The 22,746-nt window shown below is 41.6% G+C and overlaps 1 protein-coding gene across 1 annotated transcript in view; it reads left to right on the top strand.

Annotated features, from left to right (window-relative positions):
- Window positions 1-22,746, top strand: part of ca10a (carbonic anhydrase Xa) — a 261,266-nt gene that overhangs the window by 15,568 nt on the left and 222,952 nt on the right. The window contains exon 2 of the mRNA XM_034132031.1: window positions 13,712-13,786. Coding sequence (XP_033987922.1) covers window positions 13,712-13,786 — 75 coding nt within the window. The remainder of the gene's footprint in view (window positions 1-13,711; window positions 13,787-22,746) is intronic.

The following is a 22,746-nucleotide window of genomic DNA, read 5'->3' as shown; positions in this document are numbered from 1 at the left end:
GATTAATTAAAGGTCATCTTATCTTAAACATGAACTCCATATGTGTAAATTAAAGCAAACAAGTTGTAGTTTTATTGAAATGTTCAGGATTCAAGATTCCTCACATATATAATATATAGTGTCAGGCTTTCATGCCGCACTCCTATCGTGTCTGTGTGTATGTGTGTGCGTGTGTATGTGTGTGTGTGTGTGTGTGTGTGTGTGTGTGTGTGTATGTGTGTGTCAGTGACCACCTTGCCTGTCCCTCAGCAGCCTCGGCTCATCACATCTGCTGCTCAGGAATCTGAAGTCTATCAGCCAGCTGGAGTGAGACGACCTCCACGCCAGCTGTAATTTACCACTGGGAGATGGGACGGGGTGTGTGTGTGTGTGTGTGTGTGTGTGTGTGTGTGTGTGTGTGTGTGTGTGTGTGTGTGTGTGTGTGTGTGTGTGTGTGTGTGAGTGTGTACTTGTGAAGGATTGACGCAGCCAGAATGAGCAAAATGAGTAAGTCGGTGAGAAGGACTGGCAGAGAGAGCGTGAGAGGGCAGGGAGACAGCGGCAGTGGAGTGGGGGGGTTGATGGAAGCGTCCAGAGGTGGGAGGAGTACTCAGATCTTGTACTTGAGTAAAAGTAGAAGTACCAGAGTGTAGGAATACTAGTAAACAAGTAAAAGTCCTGCATTCAAAATGTTACTCAAGTGAAAGTAGAAAAGTATTCTCATCAAAATATAGTTAAAGTAGCGACAGTAAAAGTAGTCATTGTGCAGATTGGTCCATTTCAGAATAATATATATGATATGTTTTATAATGATTGATCATGAAAGTGTTCTCAAAGCTGGTAAAGGTGCAGCTAGTTTGAATGACTTTGTATACTGCAGGGTAGCTTGTGGATTTACTCCAGGTGGAACTAAAGTCTGATTTAACACTTGATTATATTTCACATCATTCATCCACATCTGTAAAGTAACTAAAGGTATTAAATACATGTAGTGGAGGAAAAGTACACCATTTACCTCTGAACTGTAGTGGAGTAGAAGTACAAAGTAGCATAAAATGGAAATACTGAAGTAAAGTACAAGTCCCTAAAAATTGAACAGTACTTGAGTAAATGTACTTAGTTACTTCCCGCTACTGTCACACTACAGGTGGACAGTGTGTGTTCAGCAGCATCAGAGATGCTGCTGAACACACACACACCGCCCAAATGCCCCAATTCACTGCACCACACACAGGGAGAATCTGCCGCTGTTAATCTGATAATCCTGTGCAGATGTGTGCCCTGCAACATAGTGTGTGTGTGGTGTGTGTGTGTGTGTGTGACGGAGAGGACGAGTGTGGGTGACACAGCGCTGTTGTTCATCTTCTCCCTTTCTCTCTGTGACAGGATCTGTTAGTTTTGCCATGTCACCAATTATTCTGGGATAATCCACACCAGTTTAATCTGCAACACAAGGCAGAGATGGCATGTTCAATCTGTAAGAATAAGATACTGTGACATGGGGGGTGGGGGGTAACATGCAGCACAGGGCCGCAGTATGGATTCCATTGTGACAAGTCTTCTATGGTGAATGTATCATATAAAGAAGCAGAATCCTGCTCTGAATATTTTCATCTGGGAAAAACCACTGACCCATCCTTGTGGAGATAATGTAAAAAAATATATATATTTATGATATTTTAGGAAAAAAATGATTTATTACATTTTTTGTCCAAGCATCCATGATAAAAAAACGCTACTCTAGTTGTATTTGCATTTATTTGGAAAGCTTTAGGATGCTCATGCTGCCCCCCTCATGCTGCCCCCCCCCCCCCATGTCAGCTGTTCAGTTTGCTGTCAGTGGTTCCTTGAGGGGACAGTCAGTGCAGGGTACTTATGATACTAAGTCAGACAAGTAGTCAAGCTGGTACCATTTGATTCCAGGTTAAAAAATAAATACACTTTCTGTTTGTTTGGGTGGCTATTCCTCTATCCATGTGCCAACCCTTTTGTAGTCCTTTTTGCCAAGTGTTACTGATATCTCTGACTCTACAATCAAGTAAGATTCTTTTTTTAAATAATAGGATATATATTCTTCAAATACCACAGCAGCTTAAAAACCGTGTGACCTGAACCAACTTGCTTCATCTGAGATCCAACTCAAAAGAAGATGTTTTCAAGAGTCTGACTTAACTATAACCTTAAGATGCATTGTCTAAAAACAAGAACTATATCTCACTGCATTGTTACTGCTTATATCAAATGTGACAAATATACTTTTTAGAGTGTGTTATGTAAAAAAAGCAAGTTAAGGTGTGGTTAAAGTGGTTCCTGTTCTGTTTTGGATGGTGCTTGAATGACAGAGTGCTGTACCTGCAGGCCTCAGTGAGTCTCTGATCAGTGAGACACAGAGGCAGTAGTTCTAGTAACTGTCTGCTCCCCACACAGCTTCAGTGTGAGGGCTCCAGCTGAACAGACCAGAGGTCAGAGAGGACTCCCTGCTTTACCCCCCTCCATTATTGATGAGTGCTCCCCTTTCTCCAGCTCAACAACAAACACCCTGATGTAGTTCTGCTGTTCAGCACTCACTGGATGGAGCAGCGACGTTAAAGATGAGCGGTGCAACAGAGTGGGGGGGGGGGTGTGATCCTGAAACACTCTCTCTGGCTCCACTAAACACTCTCTGTGGCTCCACTGAACACTCTCTCATCCACTGAACACTCTCTCATCCACTGAACACTCTCTGTGGCTCCACTGAACACTCTCTCTGGCTCCACTGAACACTCTCTCTGGCTCCACTGAACACTCTCTCTGGCTCCACTGAACACTCTCTCTGGCTCCACTGAACACTCTCTCTGGCTCCACTGAACACTCTCTCATCCACTGAACATACTCTCTCCACTGAACACTCTCTCTGGCTCCACTGAACACTCTCTCTGATCCACTGAACATACTCTCATCCACTGAACACTCTCTCTGGCTCCACTGAACACTCTCTCATCCACTGAACACTCTCTCTGGCTCCACTGAACACTCTCTCATCCACTGAACACTCTCTCTGGCTCCACTGAACACTCTCTCATCCACTGAACACTCTCTCTGGCTCCACTGAACACTCTCATCCGCTGAACACTCTCTCTGGCTCCACTGAACACTCTCTCTGGCTCCACTGAACACTCTCTCATCCACTGAACACTCTCTGTTAAAGCCACTCTGCATAGACAGAAAGTTGCAATTGTAAAAAAGATTTACCTCTTACCTCGACCTCTTTCAAAATACCCAGAAAATAAGAATCCTCATTCGTTTATTAGAAGTTGATATTGCAAAACTGGAAAAGGCGGGGTATGTTTAAGCTTGTCGGTATCGTAGCAACGATCCTGCAGTATGGATCTGCCCATCTTGTGGAGTTAGGAGTGTGTGTGTGTGTGTGTGTGTGTGTGTGTGTGTGTGTGTGTGTGTGTGTGTGTGTGTGTGTGTGTGTGTGTGTGTGTGGAATAGAAGAACAATAGCTGACTCTATAATGTTTAGGCCAGAAACACCCATAGGAGATGTGGCTGTGAGGGAGTGTGTTCGTCTTTAACTGGCGGGTTGTGGGTTCGATCCCAGTCCTGTACAGTCAACATGTCCATGTATCCTCGGCAAGATGCTTAATCCAGAGTTGCTCCTGAGTTGGCGACGTCACAGTGTGTGGATGTGTGATGATTGTTAGCTTACTTGAGCAAAATGGCACATTGCTCTGTGATGGGTGAGTGTGTAAACACTTTGAGGGCTCGTAAATAAAGCACTATATAATGTGCTTAAAGCACCACAAACCTCTCAGGTACCCTCGTTTCACCTGAGCAGGACACAGCAACAACAGCATTGAGTTCAAACCTGTATCTAATTTGTTTCATCAGATATACTTATAAATAAATCAGTAAGTTACTGCACAACGGAGCCAAAAGCTGAACCAAATGATCTCCATACTTAATGCAGTCTGTTGAGGAACCAGACTGCTAAAACAGAATAGTTCCATCAAGTAAAAGCTCAGGGAGGTAACCACGGCTAGCCTCAACTCAAGCTGAAATTCAATTTACTCATTGATTTTCCCACAGTAGCTGCTAGCAGAGGAGCATTCACTATCCTCTCAGCTGGGAGCTCATTTTTTCAGTATGGAAATGATTTCTTGATTTCTTGAGGTGAGAGTGGGGGTCTGACTGAGAGGCTGGTTCCAGTCTGCAGGGCCTAGATCGTTCACTTTGTGACACAGAGGCAAATGTGCCTGTCACACACACACACACACACACACACACACACACACACACACACACACACACACACACACACACACACACACACACACACACACACACACACACACACACACACACACACACACACACACACACACACACACACCATGTATACATCACTTCAGGGGACATTACATTGACTTGCATGCATTTCCTGGAGACTTATCCTAACCTTAACCATAACCAACACATGCCTAACCCTAACCCTAACCCTAACACTAACCCTAACCCTAAACCTACCCAAGTCTTCACCCTCAAATTAATGATTCCCCTCATGGGGACCTCCATTATGTCCCCATGAGGGAGGTGAGTCCCCACACGTGACTGTAAACAGATGTAGGTCCCCACACGGATAATAATGCTAGGCCACACACACACACACACACACACACACACACACACACACACACACACACACACACACACACACACACACACACACACACACACACACACACACACACACACACACACACACACACACACACACACAGGAGCTTGGCGAGGGATAATTGTGTCATAAGTCAGTAAGCACAGCTGTTGGCAAGGTCAAGTTTCATTTATGGACGCACGTCACCAAGTTTTGTCTGTTTTTTCTAATCTGTCTGTATTCCTGCTGCTCTTCCCTCCCTCTCTCTATCTGAGCCTGTCCTGTACCTGTCACCCCCCCCCCCCCCCCCCCTCTCCTGTTCTGCATGGTTGGGCTTCAGGATTGTTTGTGCCCTTCAATGAATATGAATGAAAGCGTTGGATGTTATATGAAAATGAAGTGTTTATTGACAGGCTCTCTGGTGGCAGTAGGTAGTGTGAGGAGGGACTAAGCTGCTCTGTGCCCAATAGGATTCAGGTCAGTGAGAGGCTGCGGCCAAACACATCCGTCACACAGCTGCAGAGAACCTTCTGGAGTCTGGAGCCACTCAGATTCTTTAAACTGGGTTTGGCTGGTTCTATTCAATCATATGTTTTTGTGCTGTGTTTTTTGGTCTCTTTTGGGAAGGAAGGACAACAAAACGAAATGCAGAAAGGAATGAAAGGCAGGAGGAAGGAAGAGAGGAAGGTAAAGGATGAAGGGAATAGTAAGGAAAGATGTGAGGAAGGAACGGAATCAAAAAAGACGCCTAGAAGAGCACAGAGAACGGAAGATAATGAACGGAATAAGAAAGTATTTACAGTTACTTACTGTAGATATATATGTCAGTGATTGAATACAGAAGACAGGGAAAGGAAGCACACACAGGGAAACAAAGGAGGGAAGACTGATGAAAGGAAAGAAGAGAATAAATCACATGGAGAAAAGGTATTACAAGGTAAAGATGAAAATGATGCAGACAAAGGACATTTTGTTCACGACCGGCAACTCAGACAGATATAAGACCTAAGAAAAATGAGTACGGTCAAATAAGGAAGGTGGAAATGGAAGCATAGGCTCAGGAGCCAAAATGCTTATTTTGTCATTGCTTATTTGTTCTATTATTATCATTATTTGTTTACACCGCATAATCGTAATAGGTAACATCCAGCAAGTATCACATGGGTGTGGTGAAAGGTGATTTAGTCACCTGGTGTGGGATGGGCTTGTGTGGAAAGACACTGAGAGTGAGTGGACCGTTTGTGTGTGTGTGTGTGTGTGTGTGTGTGTGTGTGTGTGTGTGTGTGTGTGTGTGTGTGTGTGTGTGTGTGTGTGTGTGTGTGTGTCTGTGTGTGTGTGTGTGTGTGTGTGTGTGTGTGTGTGTGTGTGTGTGTGTGTGTGTGTGTGTGTGTGTGTGTGTGTGTGTGTGTGTGTGTGTGTGTGTGTGCAGGCACAGTGCTGAAATGTCACTGCAGTTTGGAAAGAATTGACAGCAGCAGATGGTCCAGGCTGAGCCGAACCAACTGTCTGAGAGTGTCCAGATATTAGACAGTACCAAACTGTACTCACACACAGCCAGCTGTAACATGGCTGTGTACATTTAGGAGGGAGATAATTGGTGTTTCTCTTTGACTCTCTTCAATACCATTGTCAGTGGTGGAAAGTAACTAAGTAAATGTACTCAAGTAGTATACTGTACATGTACTTCATTTTATGATACTACATACTTCTACTCCACTACATGTTGGCAGCAGATATTCTACTTTTTACTCACTACAATTATTTGACAACATTAGTTACCTTTGCAGGTTTGAATTATTAATACAAACATTTGATTACCTTATACAACATTATGTACTATTATGGATGGTGATGCCTGGCAGGATATAAAGTCATTAATGTATCTCATACTTCACTAGCTGCAAAATGAAAATGATAGACACATGAATGCATCACATCTTTTGTAACATATATTCATTCTAATTTGTGCATAGATTATGTAACATTTATACACGTTTTGCATCACTCATTTTAAACCAGTGATATCATAATCCAAAGTGTATATAATGAGAACTTGATTTGGTTCTTCAATATATATTGCTGCAGATATTTTTGTACTTTTACTGAGTAACATTTTGAATGTGAGTATCTCTATACTGCAGTAATCTAAGTATTTCTTCCACCTCTGACCATTGTTCAGAGGGTGATTCAACGGCCTCACAGTTTAGCATTGGATCAGATCACTTTAGATGACCTGCAGGGACGAGCTGAAATGTCTTGTGTCATTAAATGAACATTCCCCCGTGCGAGCACAGGGCTGATGACCCGCTGGTATCACTGCTGTCATCAGACAGCGTTCACATTTAGATTTCTGCGGGAGAAGCTGGATTTTTGGCCATGCATATGCCTTACTAGGTTAATAAACAAGCATTTAAGAGCACATGTGCAGGAGAAGTACCTCGGGGGAGTTCACAGTGTGACCTCCAAACCTGCTCCTCATGTGGTGTTTCAGTGCTGTGGGAACTTGGACGTTCAACTGTCTAGCAAGAGGCACAGGATATGTTTCATAATAACTGGACATTTCAAAAACATGTTTTTCGACCGAGGGGGGCCAGAGATATGGAAAATCCACCCAAATGACCCCAGAAGTGTTTTTTTTTCTTCTAAATCTCTCTAAAAAGGTCAAATGTCACTTGTTTTGCATCAATCTTGATACAGGGTACTTATTATGTTATAGTTTGGATTCCTAAAGCTTTTAGTCTACTATCCCATCATTCAAGGGTGGTTTTCACTATAAGTAATGTTTTTCTTTTGGACGGACACTATCATTTACATTTGTTTACTATGTTCAATCTGAATTTACTTTAAAATAAAATAATTCTATATTGATTCTGACTTTTCTACATCCAACTCACAGGTTTATCATTGCTTTGAGAAAAAAGATGATTAATTTCCCCCTTTTAGAAGTGAAGTATAGTCATTTGTTCTGGGCATGTCATTTTCGAGCCTGAGACCTGAAAAACAGGCTCAGGGCTTAACAGGTTAAATGAATTAAAATGTGCCGGAATATTTCTCAGAAGAATGCATCACGACCAGGTGAAGACTCTATCTGATGCAATTTAAAACTGACGTGATGACTTGTTCTGATACTGCGTGGCATATTGAATGGCAGAGAGCTCATTACCTGCTCTGAGAACACGTAACTGGGACAGCATGTCGGAGCAAATGAGGACAACTAGCACAACGTCTCCACTCCATCAAACAACTGGATAAAGATAAGTCCTACCTTGTGGATATATCGAGTCGTTTCATTACAAAGAAGGTCATCCACGGCATTGATTCATTTTTTTTACTGAAAAGGCTTATTGCATGAGGCCGCATCAAAAACCCTTTTCTGAAAGAAGAAGACAGCAACATGCATACATTTCAAAACCCCTCCTAAAACAGTGTCAAATGAATCGCCTACAAAAGCCTGGTGTTTAAACCTGAATGCAACAATCTACCAGCTCATTTTCAATTCGGATAATCTTTAAAAAATCCCCACGACCTCTTACTTTGTATTATGTGATCAGTTATAATCAGAGTTGGGTGTACTGTAATAATATTACTTTTGTCGGTAACGGAGTAGTGTAACGCGTTACTTTTATAATTCAGTAATCACACTACAGTTACTAACATTGCCCCGACACGCGTTACTTCGTTACTTTTATAAAATCAGTCATAATCACACTGACAGACAAGAGGGGTTTCCGCCGCAGGTTTATATGTACGTAATCTGCGCGACTTGCGGGTCCACATCTCCACGTGCAGTGCTGCATAAACATGACTGAGTCAGCGATAACTTTCGAGGGGTGGAGGTATGCCCATTATTTTGAGTTCGTCCGAAGAATAGACAGGAATGTGACGGTGAGGTGCAAACTGTGTCCAGGCCAGAAGCTGTTATCCACTGCTGTAAACACCACGTCAAACCTCAACAAACACCTGCAAAGAACACATGCTAAGGTGAAGCTAATAGCTAAGGACCCCCGAACCCAGAGTGAGGATGTTTTGAGTGCGCCGCCGCAAGAATTTGGAGGACCGGTAACCAAAGCAGAGATGGACAGGCTTGTAGCATCCTTCATAGTAGAGGAAATGTTGCCCATTTGCACAGTGGAATCACCATCGCATCGTTCAGAGATATACTGCGCAAAATACAGATAGCAGGAGACAGAGGACAGCCATAGTCAGAGCTATCTGGATCAGTCTTATGCGACAATGGAAACTGAACTAAAGAGAACATTTGAAACTTTAGCAGTCTGCGTGATCTGCCTGCAGGGAGGGGCGGGCCGGCCCTGCGAGTAAAGTAACGAGTAAAGTAACGAGTAAAGTAACGAGTTACTTTATGTAGAGAGTAACGAAGTAGTGTAATATATTACTTTTTTTTTAAGTAATATGTAATATGTAATATATTACTTTTTTTTAGTAACGACCCCATCTCTGGTTATAATACCTTACCATTATGTTTAATAACTTGATGATTTAATGCTATCACTGACATTCAATTGATAATTCAAAAGAATGATCAACTGTTATGCTTTGCTTGTAGTATCATCTCCTGATTATGTATGTCTTTTAATTTTTTTTGTCAAACATATTATTATTATTATTTTAGAGAAAAATGTTTAGTGTTTTATGGAAAAGTGTTGGTAAGGACCCCTTTGAAAGCAACATGAGGAATCTCATGGGGTTATCACTAAATAATGTCCAATAGTTTATTGCATAGAAAACTCCATATATGATATTCTTAAGAATGGCCCCTTACCCCTTACCGACCGAAAGTGACTTGGCCTTCTGGTTGTTGCTGTCAGCTGAAGACTCTTTGATGCTCTCCAGCATTGACCCGCCCACCTCTTGCCCTCTGTACTGCCCCCCCCATGTGACCCTCTGTGACCCGCCTCTGTGTTTCCACATTACACCTTCCAGTCAGTTTTTAATTAGCTTCCATTTCCAAGGGGAAACGTAAAATGAACAAGTCCTTTAGTCTCCTCACATCATGCAGCCTCCTCTCATTATCTAGCGCACACACTCTTTCCAGTTTAGTAAGTAGATCGTTTATTATGTTATACTTTATTGTACTGTCATATACCGTCTATCTTAACTGCTCTGGGAACCAATAAAATGGAAAATGGCGATCCATCAACCCCCCCCCCCCCCCCCCGCCCCCCCTCCCACCTCCTGTAGCGTCTCGTCTGCATTTCCCTTTATAGACCGGAGGCACTTCCTTTCTGCTGATGTCAGGAAGTGTGTTTTGGGGCGCAGCCAGGCGATGTGACTGTTTTAAGTCCCGCTCTCTTTTGATGAGCCACAGGAAGTGATTATGTCTCATCTATCAGCAGCCACTCATCTGGAGTGTGACAGCAAAATGATATCATTTTATAACAGCATTTTTTATGTTTGATTCAATTAGTTTTTAATTAATTAAATTAAAAAACATACATTTGGATTGAATAATTATATTTGCATTCAAGTGATAGATTTATAAACTCCTCTCTTGAGCTCAGATCTCCCTCAGGTCTTATAACATGTTCAGGATCTGCACACACATCCCTCATTTGTCTCGCGCGTGTACCTTAGCTTGTAAGCTAGCTACGTCGTCCTTTCAGACTCGCTCAGCACAGTCACTGTCAAGTACTTCCGGGTTTTGGCCTATATTCAGTGTTTTGCCCGAACTTGAGAGGCTGGAGGGCAACAGAGGACGCTTGGACAACTCAGATTCTTTCTTTTGTCTTTATTTTCTGCTCAGCAGTTTTTAAATCAGACTTTGCATCAAATCTTGAAGAAAACTGTTTTCAAGTACCCAAAGCGTCCAGTACTGCCCCCTTATTCTGTCCTTCAAGTCCACTTCCCCCGCTGTCCTTCTCTTCTCCATGTCCTCTCCGTGTGTCATGCCGTCTGGTCCATGTGGTATCTGTCAGTGTCGGTTGCTTAGACTTTACTTCGAAATCCCAAAATCCACACTCTACCGTTCTATGTTGCAAATTGGAGTATCTTTGGAGAAATTGTTTAAGCAGAGCTGTGTGAGTCACGTCTTCTCAAGTGGCCGCCATAACCAGAAGTCCAATTGTGTTGTTTTTAATACATTTTAAGAAGTACAATGAATTTAAATGCAAATATGTGTTTAGTAAGTTGCCATTGGAAGCCTTGAATGAATAAAGAATATTCTGAGAAATAATGCCTACTTTAGCTCAGCCAAATGTCAGTGAGGCTTGTGCTTCCTCACAGTGACGCAGTACTCATGAGGAGGAAGGCTCTGCTGGCATTTCTGTTCATTTTGAAGCAGAGTAGCCATTGTAGCAGATCTGAATGGCAAACAGTAAAGCAATGACTTTTTCACTAGGAAGTAGTGTAAGGGATTACAATTGGAATCCAGTAATAACAATAGATACTAAGATGGAGCTGATAATAATTCCTCTGAATATGACTCCAACCAGCATCTCTGCACTCTGGATTGTGCTAACAAGTCAAACCAGCAGGTCTCCCACATAGAGCCACATGTGATGGAACTGATCCACACAACAAGCACAGGGACATCTATCTCTTTTTTTGCTTGAAAGTGCAAGTGCATGAAGTTATAAAAACTCATCAGATATCTGAACAAATACAGACATTTAATGAAGTGATTCAGGAATAACTATCCACAGAAACAGGGTACAGCAGACTGCTTGTGTTACTCTTCACAGAGACCTCCACACGTGTGTGTCAGAGCTCAGCAGAGTCCCAGTCTTCACCTCTCATACATTCACTGGTTGGTCACTGATCTCATAAATCTGTTGACTCTGCTCCAAGTCTTCTTCTGTGTGACTGAGCCTTAACACCGCCCTCCACACTGAAGGGCTCCATGTTGGATTGATCTCAAACTCCTCTGAGTGTTATACAGGCTGAGATGGGAGTTCTTTATGGCTGAAGAACTTCTGAGGACATGTTTTTAGTTTTGAGAGGAAATCTTACTAATAATCCTACCGCAGAGGCAGTGGTTTACTTTATTAAAAGTACAAATAACACATTGTAAAAATACTACATTTCAAGTAAAAGTACTGCATTGAGATTAAGTAACGGTGTGTAAGTACGATTATTAAAATGTAATGAAAAGACTTAGGAGTAAAAGTACTCGAAAAAACTCAAAAAATATTTAAATATTTAGAAATATTTTTAGGCAAAAGCAGCAAATCTTCACATTTAAAAAGCTGGAACTGTAAAATATCATTCATCAAAAGCAAAATTGCTGCCAATTGATATTTACTTAAACAACTCATTGTTTCAGTCACTTGAATATCATTTTGGATTGTGTAATCTATACCAAATAATCATAATTAAAACGTTTTTGTGTGTCAAAATCTGAATTTATAAAGTAACTGTAAAACAAATGTAGTGGAGTTAAAAGTACAAACTTGGCTTCCAACATTTAGTATAGTATAAGTATAAAGTGATATAAAATAGTACCTCAAATGTGAACTTAATTACAGTACTTGAGTAAATGTACTCAGTTACTCTCCACCACCTCCGGCAGTCTCTCTGATAATCACTGCAACAAGCTATAATGGGGAAAGTACAGGGTCTAAAGTGTTAGCAATAGCAATTTTAACAAGTAATCTATCATCTAAAGTGGTCAAATGTGTTAGAAAAGCAACTCCAATCTATACTCTGGAGGCCGACTGCTGTTTCCGCTTTTATAAACAGGTTGCAGCGCAGATTTCCTCTGAGAAAAGAACCTTTTCTGGAGCATATCCAGCGGCCCACCCCTCTGAAATTGAACCTACTCTCAGTGTTGCTGCAGCAGGGTGTGTGGGGCGGATATGAGAGGAAGGGGGTTGTTCAGCCACCTCAAGTTATATCAAAGACAAGCAGCAGGGCAGCCTATGGACCTCCATCAGCGCAATCTGTGAATGAACAGGAAAGAGAAAAGTTAAGGTGTGAAAAGCAATAACCCAGAGGCTCGCTGGGTAATTCTCCGTCATCTCTCTCTCCGTGCTGAGACCTTCACTTAGTCACCTCAATTATACTGTACCGCCGCTCTAATCTGGGCCTTCCTCCCACTGCACACACCTTGATGGAATGCAATTCCACACTCATGTCTATGGGGAGTCATCGCATCGGGGGGGGGGGGGGGGTACAAGGTAGTAGTAGTTAGTTGAAAGCACTCATATTGAGTTGAACCACATTTTCATGCAGTATTTAAACAATTATGTGAAATCTGCTGACATCATACATTTAAATTAAACCTTTCAGTTTTTCAGTGTGCTTAAAATGTATTGTCTAAAAACAAGACCCTATATATATCTCACTGCATTGTTACTTCTTAACCATCCTGTTATCCTTGGGTTCAATTTGACCCCATTCAATGTTTCGCGTATCTAAAAAATGGTTCACATTATTTGTTTTGCTTAGTATTTCATGACTTTTCCTAATTTAGTGCGGACTAATGGGTAAACATAAAATGAACATGAAGATCTTTTTGAAATGTCCTGTACGCACTTTGTACGCATCGGTGTTCCTTGGGGTCAATTTGACATAAAACAAAAAACATATACAAATGTCAATATTTGACACATATTTGTGTAGATTGTGTAGGATGATATTGAGGTGACTATTACATGCAAATGTATCATTGTAAATCAAACCTACCCTCTGCTTTAGTTAGTGGTCCTTTAACAACATCAAAAAGATCTTACTTTAACAGTTTATTTCAGTCAGTGAGATTTTATGGTGATTTATATATTTTTCGATAGTCACATAATAGGAATTCAGGATGTATAAAGGGGTCTGTAGGGGGGGGGGGGAAGGTTGGGGTAGTGTTTTATTTAAATGGTTATTTAGGTAGTCAACTAAGACACCTAAAGCACCAGAGTGTGTGTGTGTGTGTGTGTGTGTGTGTGTGTGTGTGTGTGTGTGTGTGTGTGTGTGTGTGTGTGTGTGTGTGTGTGTGTGTGTGTGTGTGTGTGTGTGTGTGTGTGTGTGTGTGTGTGTGTGTGTGTGTGTGTGCAGTCGTACCAGCAGGTGTGCAGTGCATTTGTGCTTTCTCGTCTGAGTTTCAGAATAGTGACTGATGTCCCTGCTCTGTTTTCTCTCCTCACAGCACAACCCAATGCGCCGAAAATTCACGACGGATGGTGGGCGTACAAGGAGGTGGTGCAGGGGAGCTTTGTTCCAGGTGAGTCTCAGAACACTCCGCAGCACTGTGAAGCCTGCTGGTTCCATCAGAATACTGATTTCCCTGGAACTAAATTGTGTGCTTGATCCTGATGGCGGTGCTTATTACATATTTAGAAACACATGGGGCCACCTTGCCATTGGCATCAGTTATTATTCTGACACGCTTCTACACCCTTCCCACACAAATGACGCCTTTTCTCTGATTGATTGACGGCAGCTCACATTTCCCTCCATCTTGTTGTGTTTCTGTGTGTCAGGCCAATTATTTCCCCAAGATTTACAGTTTCTGCCTAGCTGAGGTGCTTTGATGAAGCCTGCAGGTGGCTGTGTGTAAGAGTGTGTCGACATGGGTAATGTCTATGCTTATGAGTATGGGTAAAACAATTAGGAACAGAAATGAGGAGAAAGACTGAACAGAACTTTTGAACAGAAAAGTTTGCAAGGACTCACTCAGACTGAAGGTCTCATGTAAAGCTAATGGTGAGGAAGAGACTTGGGGCCTACATTGAGCTAATATTCTTTATTTAACATCATTAAACAATAACGTTAAACTTTTTTTTTTTTTAATGCACCAGTTCAGAAATTACACAAAGCAAGTCATTCTTATTATCATCTGTGTGTGCCACGCTGAATGTAGGCCAAGTTGAGACCTTCACTCAGAGAAGAAAGGATGAGGTAAACATGTCTGAATTCTCAGGGTAATGTAACTCGACACGCTAAAACCTACACTGTACCAGAGCATGAGGAAAACATCTGAAAATTGAGATGACAGATGTTTATTTCTTTACATTCAGCTGTTCTCCCTTGCCAACATGTAGTGCAGAATTACCCAGGACTCACAGCAGATCTGCTAAAGACAATGAATAATCCATTCACTTCTGTTTGTTAATATTCCTCAGAGATTAACAGTTGGTAGCTCTTAATTCTCCAGAAGGAAGAAATAGATGAAGTTATTAAAGGGCTGCTGGGTAACTGTAATAACCATGATGGAAAGATGACATCATATTTCAGTGACGAACCGTGCCTGTCACAACTGGACCTTCTGTAGACACACCCCCCACACACCCCCCCCCCCACCGATATAATATCCATCTTATCACTGAACCGTTAAAAACAATAAAACCTGTGCACCACTGTCATATTTACATCCTGTACCAGTTTGAGGAAGGTTATAGTCTCCAAAGTAAGACGTGATGTCAATATCAGACAACATTTTATTCTCTTCAGTGAACACATGCTTCATCAATGTAAAGATTTGTTTCATTGCACTTGCGTTTTTGCCTTTATCAAAACTGTTCAACTTCAGCCAAGAAAAATAGCATGTTTAGTAGCTGCTTGAAAAGGTCATTGGGTTATAGTTTCATCATGTACTCTACTACTTGTATGTTTATATTGGACACATCTACATGGCAATATTCATATCTGAAGGCAACATGCAGCTGTTCATCCATTAGTAAGACAGCATGCTTGTTTTTTTCAAAAATGCATTCAGTGTCTTGGAAATAGTTTAACATCAAACAACTGATTCCCACTTTTAAGAGGCATATTTTTAAAAGCAAGTGTTACTTTTGAGTGCACATTTGTATTCTATTTGGGCATGTACACTTCAATGCTGCCTTGAACACACAAGTAGTGTGTGATGAGTGTGGTGACCCTTCCTTAAAGTGAAAATTACTCAAAATCCAATTTTGGGCAAAGAGGATGCATTAATAGGGTAGTGTGAAAATGAGTAGCCATTACTGCTCAGTGTTAACCCCGGAGACCTTCAATTAAAGAAAACACATCCCTCTTAGGTCTTTATCATTCTTACTGGAATACTCATTCTGAACAGCTTAAAGTGGACCAATATATTGGAAACATATATTGTAGGGCCATACCTATACAAAACATGTCTGTGAAGTGTTTTGCTTAAAATACCAAACAGATCCCCCGTTGTAGCCATGCCTCATACGGCTCATACCCCTCTTTTGCAGCCCTGTTAGAGAAACGCGGATCTTGGGTCCTTAGCTTGAAAAAAAAAAAAAAAGGAGGCGGAGCTAATGCCTGATCAGAATTCTACCGGAGATAAAGTTAAATTCTGCTGTGATAAAACGCCATCCTGTTCTAAACCACATCAAGGATTATTTCTGAAACAGTCTGGAGCTCAAATGCTTTTTCTCTTGCAGGTTTATCACAAGGTGAGTTCCTTTTCTTATTTCCTGCTTTTTAAACACATGTGCTCTCCAGTACAGGTTAGCTCTGAGTGTTAGCAAGGCTTGCTAATGTAAAGATTACGTCCAAAACACGTCAGGCATTGTTTCTGATAGCAATTTTCTGTGGGTCCGCTGCCGATTTGATGTCAGATCGTATGGAATCTGTATCCGCTCGTTGTACCCCCGTTTTAAAAAGATTTGGGTTCGGAGGAAAAGAGAAAGGGTTTTATTTTCTGACGCTGCGTGAGCTCCCTGACGCACCGGGGACACATATTTATGTATAAAAGACATCACAAAGTGCATTTTGCATGATAGGTCCCCTTTAAGATACAAGAGCAAATGTAGCTGGCAGACATTTCTAACAGGAACTAACCCTGTGTTACGCCACATTTCATGAATCAGCTGGTGAATCTGAACAATTTCATTTACAGCCAAAGGGGAAGATTCACGATTCAAAGGTTTTATTGTCATAAACACAAGAACTGCAGCCTCCCATGCTCCTCCAACAGAGCAACATACCATTTACTTAAGATATTAACTAAATAAATAGACTTAAAATGAAGGAATAATCGATATGTACATGTAAAATAGAATGAGCAAATAAAATAAAAAATGAAATAGCATACAGTGGAATAACATGCTGCTTATTGTAATATCATATACATACTGTATGTTGACTTTAAACATATGAATGATAAACATATTGAAGTGGTGACACTTCGCAGAGCTCAGGAGTTGAGTGTTATGATGGAGAACACTGACCCTGAGTCAGCTGCTGGCACACTGTGATGAAGGCTGGGTGAGGGAAGGTATATAGTGAGGGGATCTTGTATTGTGGTGGTTGAACAGTGAATAAAGGGTTCTGTTTCCAAAGCAAACACTGAAGCTGTCCCATGTCAGGTCTGCACTGCTAACCCAGCAGCTTCATCAGTTCATCTCGCTCCTCCTCTGGCCATCCCATCAGAGTTGACCAAGGTCCAGTAGCACTAGTCAGATAAGATGGCTGCCCCCAGGAAAGTTGTTGTTGTTTACAGCTTTAGCAGCCACCTCGGGTTAGCCATTGTTAGCAATACGCTTTATTTTGTATTTTGCGACTACAAACATTGTAGCAACATATCCACAGAAGAGCTCACATGTTATATTATCAACATGTTCTCTAAATGTTCGTATGTGGAGAGCATACTGTTTTTTACATTTAACTGTAAGCAAATGTTGTTCAGCCAGTGTTGAACCTTGTCCAAAGCATTTGAGAGACAGGGTGAGATAATTTCAGTCTTTTTCCCATGTACAAGGATGACCGCATCATCGGCATACATTTACACATTCAACTCAGGACATACATTAGGCAAGTCATTAATGTACAGAAAAAACAGTAATGGTCCAAGAATGGAACCTTGTGGAACCCCAACAGGGTTCACAAGGAAGGGGGATTTGGTACCGTTGACCAAAACACACTGTTTTCTGTTCGATAAGTAAGACTTAAACCAATGTATCGAAACTGCCGAAAAATTTAACTGAGTCAGCTTTGTAAGGAGCACTTGGTGGTCAACTGTGTCAAAAGCCTTCCTGAGATCAAGGAAGACAGCACCTACATATGGGCTCGTGTCCAACATAGATTTAACCTTTTCCACAAAGACACAGTTAGCTGTCTCAGTGGAGTGGTGAGCACAAAAACCAAACTGCATTGGGTGGAGTGGAGCGAAACCTTTATCTAAATGTTTGGTGATTAGTTTTGACACCCATTTCTCAGCTACCTTAAGGCCCGGACACACCAAGCTGACACCAAAGAACTGACACAGACGGACCCCGACTGTTGTGTTGCCTCATGTCTCCTGCGTCTTGGCCACGTGTTGCACTGGAACACACCGCAAAGACTTCAGCCGACGGCCAAGAAGCACGTACGAACTGTGCATGCGTGAGTGGCAATAACTCTCCTTACCAGCAGGCGGCGGTAGTGTGTATTCGTCATTCAAAGGAGGCAACAATCGGAAGACAGACTGCGTGATACACCGAGAGAAGAAGAACAGACTGCGTGATATAAACAAACAACAAATAGCGTGTGTGTTCCATGTTCACTCTACAGCGAGAAGCTCATGGGGCTTTCCCCAACCTGTGTCGAGAGCTGGAGTTAAAGGAAATCTCAGATTTGCCTTCTTAATCGTTTGTTTAGGTCCCTCACTTCCGTTTCGCTTCTCATGCACTGATTCGCTAAGCTGAACAGCCAATCAGAGTGATTTATTTGGCCGACTGCCTTTGGCCGAAAAGGCGTCGGCACGGCTGAAAAGACACGACGGTGCGGGACACACCAATCTGAGTAGGGCGTGTCGACGCTCATCGTCGGCCTGACGCCCACCGACGGCCAAAATCGGCTTGGTGTGTCCGGGCCTTTAGAGACACAGGGGAGGATGCTGATTGGTCTATAATTGGACATCATTGCCTTATCCCCAGATTTAAAGATCGGTGTCACCGTGGCCACCTTCTAGGATGATGGAACTTCCCTCGTGCTGATAGATTGATTCACTAGCATAGTAATTGGTTTTATTAGACCGTCGATATTTGTCTTAATAAAGTTGGTGTCGAAATCATATGCATCCCTAGCCTTAGAACCTCTTAACCCTGAGATGATATATATATTGTGATACTTAGATTAACTAGTAGTGGCAATTTAATATATCTCAACAGTAAACCTCACAACCCTTAGTTGTTTTCAGTAGATTTGTCTCAAGTGTAGGTCTTTGTAGTGCATTACTAATTGTAATGGAAGACATTTTTAGAGTAACCCTCCAAACCTTGTCTGCACATATGGGCATTTCATATTGCAACAACCTTTGCCCATTTCAGAGTAATAATAAAACATCTTAGAGCAGCAGTCTATTACAACAAATATCATCTTACTTATCTTTATCTACTGTTCATCAATTATAATTATTTCATAGGAATGATCTGCGCTGCCACAGCTAGTTTCTACACATTTCATCATCTGTTATAGGGGTATACCGAAGTGACATATTTTTGATTGGCAGCCAAAAATAATAATGTAGAAATGGAAATGATTCTGGCTCGCTGTGCGGGGGTGCAGCAGGTCTCTGAGCCTCCTCCCCCCTCCTCACCTGTAATGGCTCTCTCTCCGCCCTGACGCTCTCTCTGTGGAGGTCACAAACGGCATCTTAAGACATTTGCTCCCCAAGGTTAGCAAAGCAAACGTAATCCCGCTCTCAGGCCTGTGTCACTGTGGCTGACCTTTGGAATATTGCTTATCCTTCCTGAGCTCTCTCAATTAGCTTTTAATTTGGGAAAGGTCACAGATAACCACTTCTCTGCTCTCTCCTCCTCCTCCTCCTCCTCCTCCTCCTCCTCCTCGTCATCAGTTCCTCTCTCACTGTGCTTCGGTCTGCAAACGGCACCTTTCCTCCATGTCACTGTTACTGAGGCACGCAGGACATGTGATTTATTTCATGTACATGTTTATTAATGATTTTAAAACTGAACTTTTACTCTGCAGTGCAACTATGTACAGTTCCTGCTGTGTTGTTCAAACCCATGATATCATCAGAGGAACATGCAGAATGGACCAGCAGAAACAGCTAATAATCTGCCGTTATAATGCTTCATATTATTCAACAATTAAACAATTCTACAGTTACATTATTTATTTGCTTCTTGGATTGAATAATAGTCTGATTATCGACTCTCGTTCAATTGTACGGGTCAGTTTGTGTTTTATCACATCAGTCAACACTCAGAAAATGCAACGTTGACTTTAATGACATTTATTTTGTCAACACGTTCTGCATAATTGTATTAGTTTAGTTAGTTCACGTTAGTTAAAAATACAAATAAGACATATAAGTACACGTCCATGGTTAAAAATAAGTAGCAGCATTTTAAAAGTGAGCATGTGTTGAGATGGTATATCATTTATGTGTGGCACATTATAGTGATTATTGCAACAAAAGCAGGATGTAGAAGAGCACCAATACAGTCTGAAGGCAGTGCTGGGAGGCTGCACATGTCCTGAGGAGAAACAGAATGAGTTATCATGCTGACTGAAGCTGATCCACCCCCACTCACTCTGCATGTACTTCAACATTTTGCATGTATGATGACTCCGCTGTGACTTTAAAGGTCCCCTTTGATGCAAAATGCACTTTTTTAATGTATGGTATACATATGAATTGCCAGAAACACTTCCGCAAAGGGGCGTGGCCAGCAGCAGCTCATTAGCATTTAAAGCTACAGACACAGAATCAGCACTTTTGAAACAGGGCTGAAACAGAGGGGTTTATGGGATGCTGCAATCATCCGTTTTGGTGTTTCAGCCAATCAGAGACATGTTCTGTATTTATCTGACACCTGTAATGATAGCGGACCTAAGATAGAACACATTTGAACCTGTTCAATATAAGTTTTAATATATGACCAAAATCCTGTCCAAAAAAAAAAAAAATGTTTCACAGAAGAACATCAGCAGAGGAAACTCTCTAATGTATCCCTGTTTTGTTTAACGGAATTCTATACAGGCAACGTTCTTAGTTCCTACATACATACATACATACATAGTTTTTATCTTTCCATTATTGTATTAAACTGTTATACATAGAAACAGATCAGCCAAATACCTGTTTTTACGGATTTTTAAAATGTATACAAATAAATCAGTGAAGCTTACCCCTGTAATTATTTGATGAACTGTCTGAATGCTGTGTTATTAATGGTGGTGGGCCGCTCTGTGATCGATTCTCTGTGCTGGGTGTGTGGATGTGCAGCAGTGTGTGATGGAGATTAGCATGTGTGAGATAGTGATTTACAGACCAGGCCTCTGAGCGCCTGCGGCTGCGTGCTCTTCTCTTACAGAAATGATATCGTCACATTTATGAATATGTTGCTTCTGCGGACGGCAGTGTGAGGAATTGGAGAAGTGAGTCTGAATGTATTCAAATGAAAGTATACCGGGGGGGCTGTAGATGTAATAAATGTTGTGGGAAAAGGGCTGCTTTGGATTTATTCCCTTTCATAAATCATATTTATATTTCTGCTTTTTTACTCTTTTATACCACAGCCTTGTTTATTATTTGTTCTAGGTACTGAACTACATATCCGTACATTTTCTATATCTTGTTTTGTACCTTGCCCCCGATGCGTAGTCTAAATATATTCTTCCCTCCCACTCAGTGTTGCATCACTCATTATCTGTGTTTAGATCAGGAGAACAGTGTTTCCTCGCAGCACTGCACACACTTTACAGATGAATGACACTATAGTGGCTCTTATCCTGCAGGCTGGAAGTGTTTCATATATTTAAATCTGAATTCTTACTCTGCCCTATTTCCTTGCTGGGCGGTAGATAACTAAATAACATGTCTTGCAAGTCAGCACATTTTTAGCATGACAATTTCTTGTTCTCCAAACCAGCACGAGAAAACAATTTGAACTGAAGGTCCACTTACTCGCTTGTTCCAGAGCTTTAGACCCTACCACTACTACTCAGATCCTTAACTTAAGTAAAAGTACAAATACTATGGTCTTAAAGAACTTTATTACAGGTAAAGTCATTATTTCAAAATGGTATGTAAGTAAAAGGGCAAAAGTATTAGCATCAAAGTACTCATTCTGAACAATGACACATTTCATAATAATATGAGGTACAGAAGTATAACCAGCTAAGTGTACTTAAAGTAGCGACAGTAAAAGTAGTCATTGTGCAGATTGGTCCATTTCAGAATAATATATATGATATGTTTTATAATGATTGATCATTAAAGTGTTCTCAAAGCTGGTAAAGGTGCAGCTAGTTTGAATGACTTTGTATACTGCAGGGTAGCTGGTGGATTTACTCCAGGTGGAACTAAAGTCTGATTTAACACTTGGTTATATTTCACATCATTCATCCACATCTGTAAAGTAACTAAAGGTATTCAATACATGTAGTGGAGGAAAAGTACAACATTTGCTTCTGAAATGAAGCGGAGTAGAAGACCAAAGTAGCAACAAATTAAAATACTCAAGTAAAGTACAAGTATCTCAAATGTGTACTTAAGTACAGTAGTTGAGTAATGTACTTCAGTATCAATCCCAGTCCATGCCCGGACATGTCCTGCTGCCTGCTCTGCCAGCTCCTCACCCCCCACCCCCCCCATCTGAGGGTCTGCTCTGCCAGCTCCTCACCCCCCCCCCCCCATCTGAGGGTCCGCTCTGCCAGCAGGGTGGGGGGGTGTCTCTGCACGCTAATCCTGCCCGCACAGTGTCCCTGTTGGGGAGATGTAATGGGGCATAACTGCAGTCCTCCAAGCAGAGGGGTTTACCCGCCAGGTCCCCCGTTAGTGAGATGAAAACACTTATATCAGGTTGGACCTAATATTTTTTATTTAAAGTTTTTGAGTGTGCCTTCATGGAGCTAATAGTGAAACACACACACACACACACACACACACACACACACACACACACACACACACACACACACACACACACACACACACACACACACACACACACACACACACATGAGATTTGTCCGAGGGAGCCATATCATCCGTCTTTGTTGTCTCTCATTGAGGACTGGAGTGTTTAACAGCTAATTCATACAGTGTGTGTGGAAATAATCAGGATGAGTGATGCTTGTAATTCTGTTAGTCATTATAAAACATACAATAATTAGGCTCATTTCAGGCAAATGAACGCCCTTGCATAATTTAAAGTAATTAGAATTGAGAACCGTTTCCATGATCATTTACAAATGCATGCTGTTTAGTTAAAGGGCCGCTTC

This window comes from Trematomus bernacchii, unplaced genomic scaffold (genome assembly GCF_902827165.1).
Source record: "Trematomus bernacchii unplaced genomic scaffold, fTreBer1.1, whole genome shotgun sequence".
Lineage (NCBI taxonomy): Eukaryota > Metazoa > Chordata > Actinopteri > Perciformes > Nototheniidae > Trematomus > Trematomus bernacchii.
Note: the sequence above shows the minus strand (reverse complement) of the source record. Positions and strands in the feature narration are given on the sequence as shown.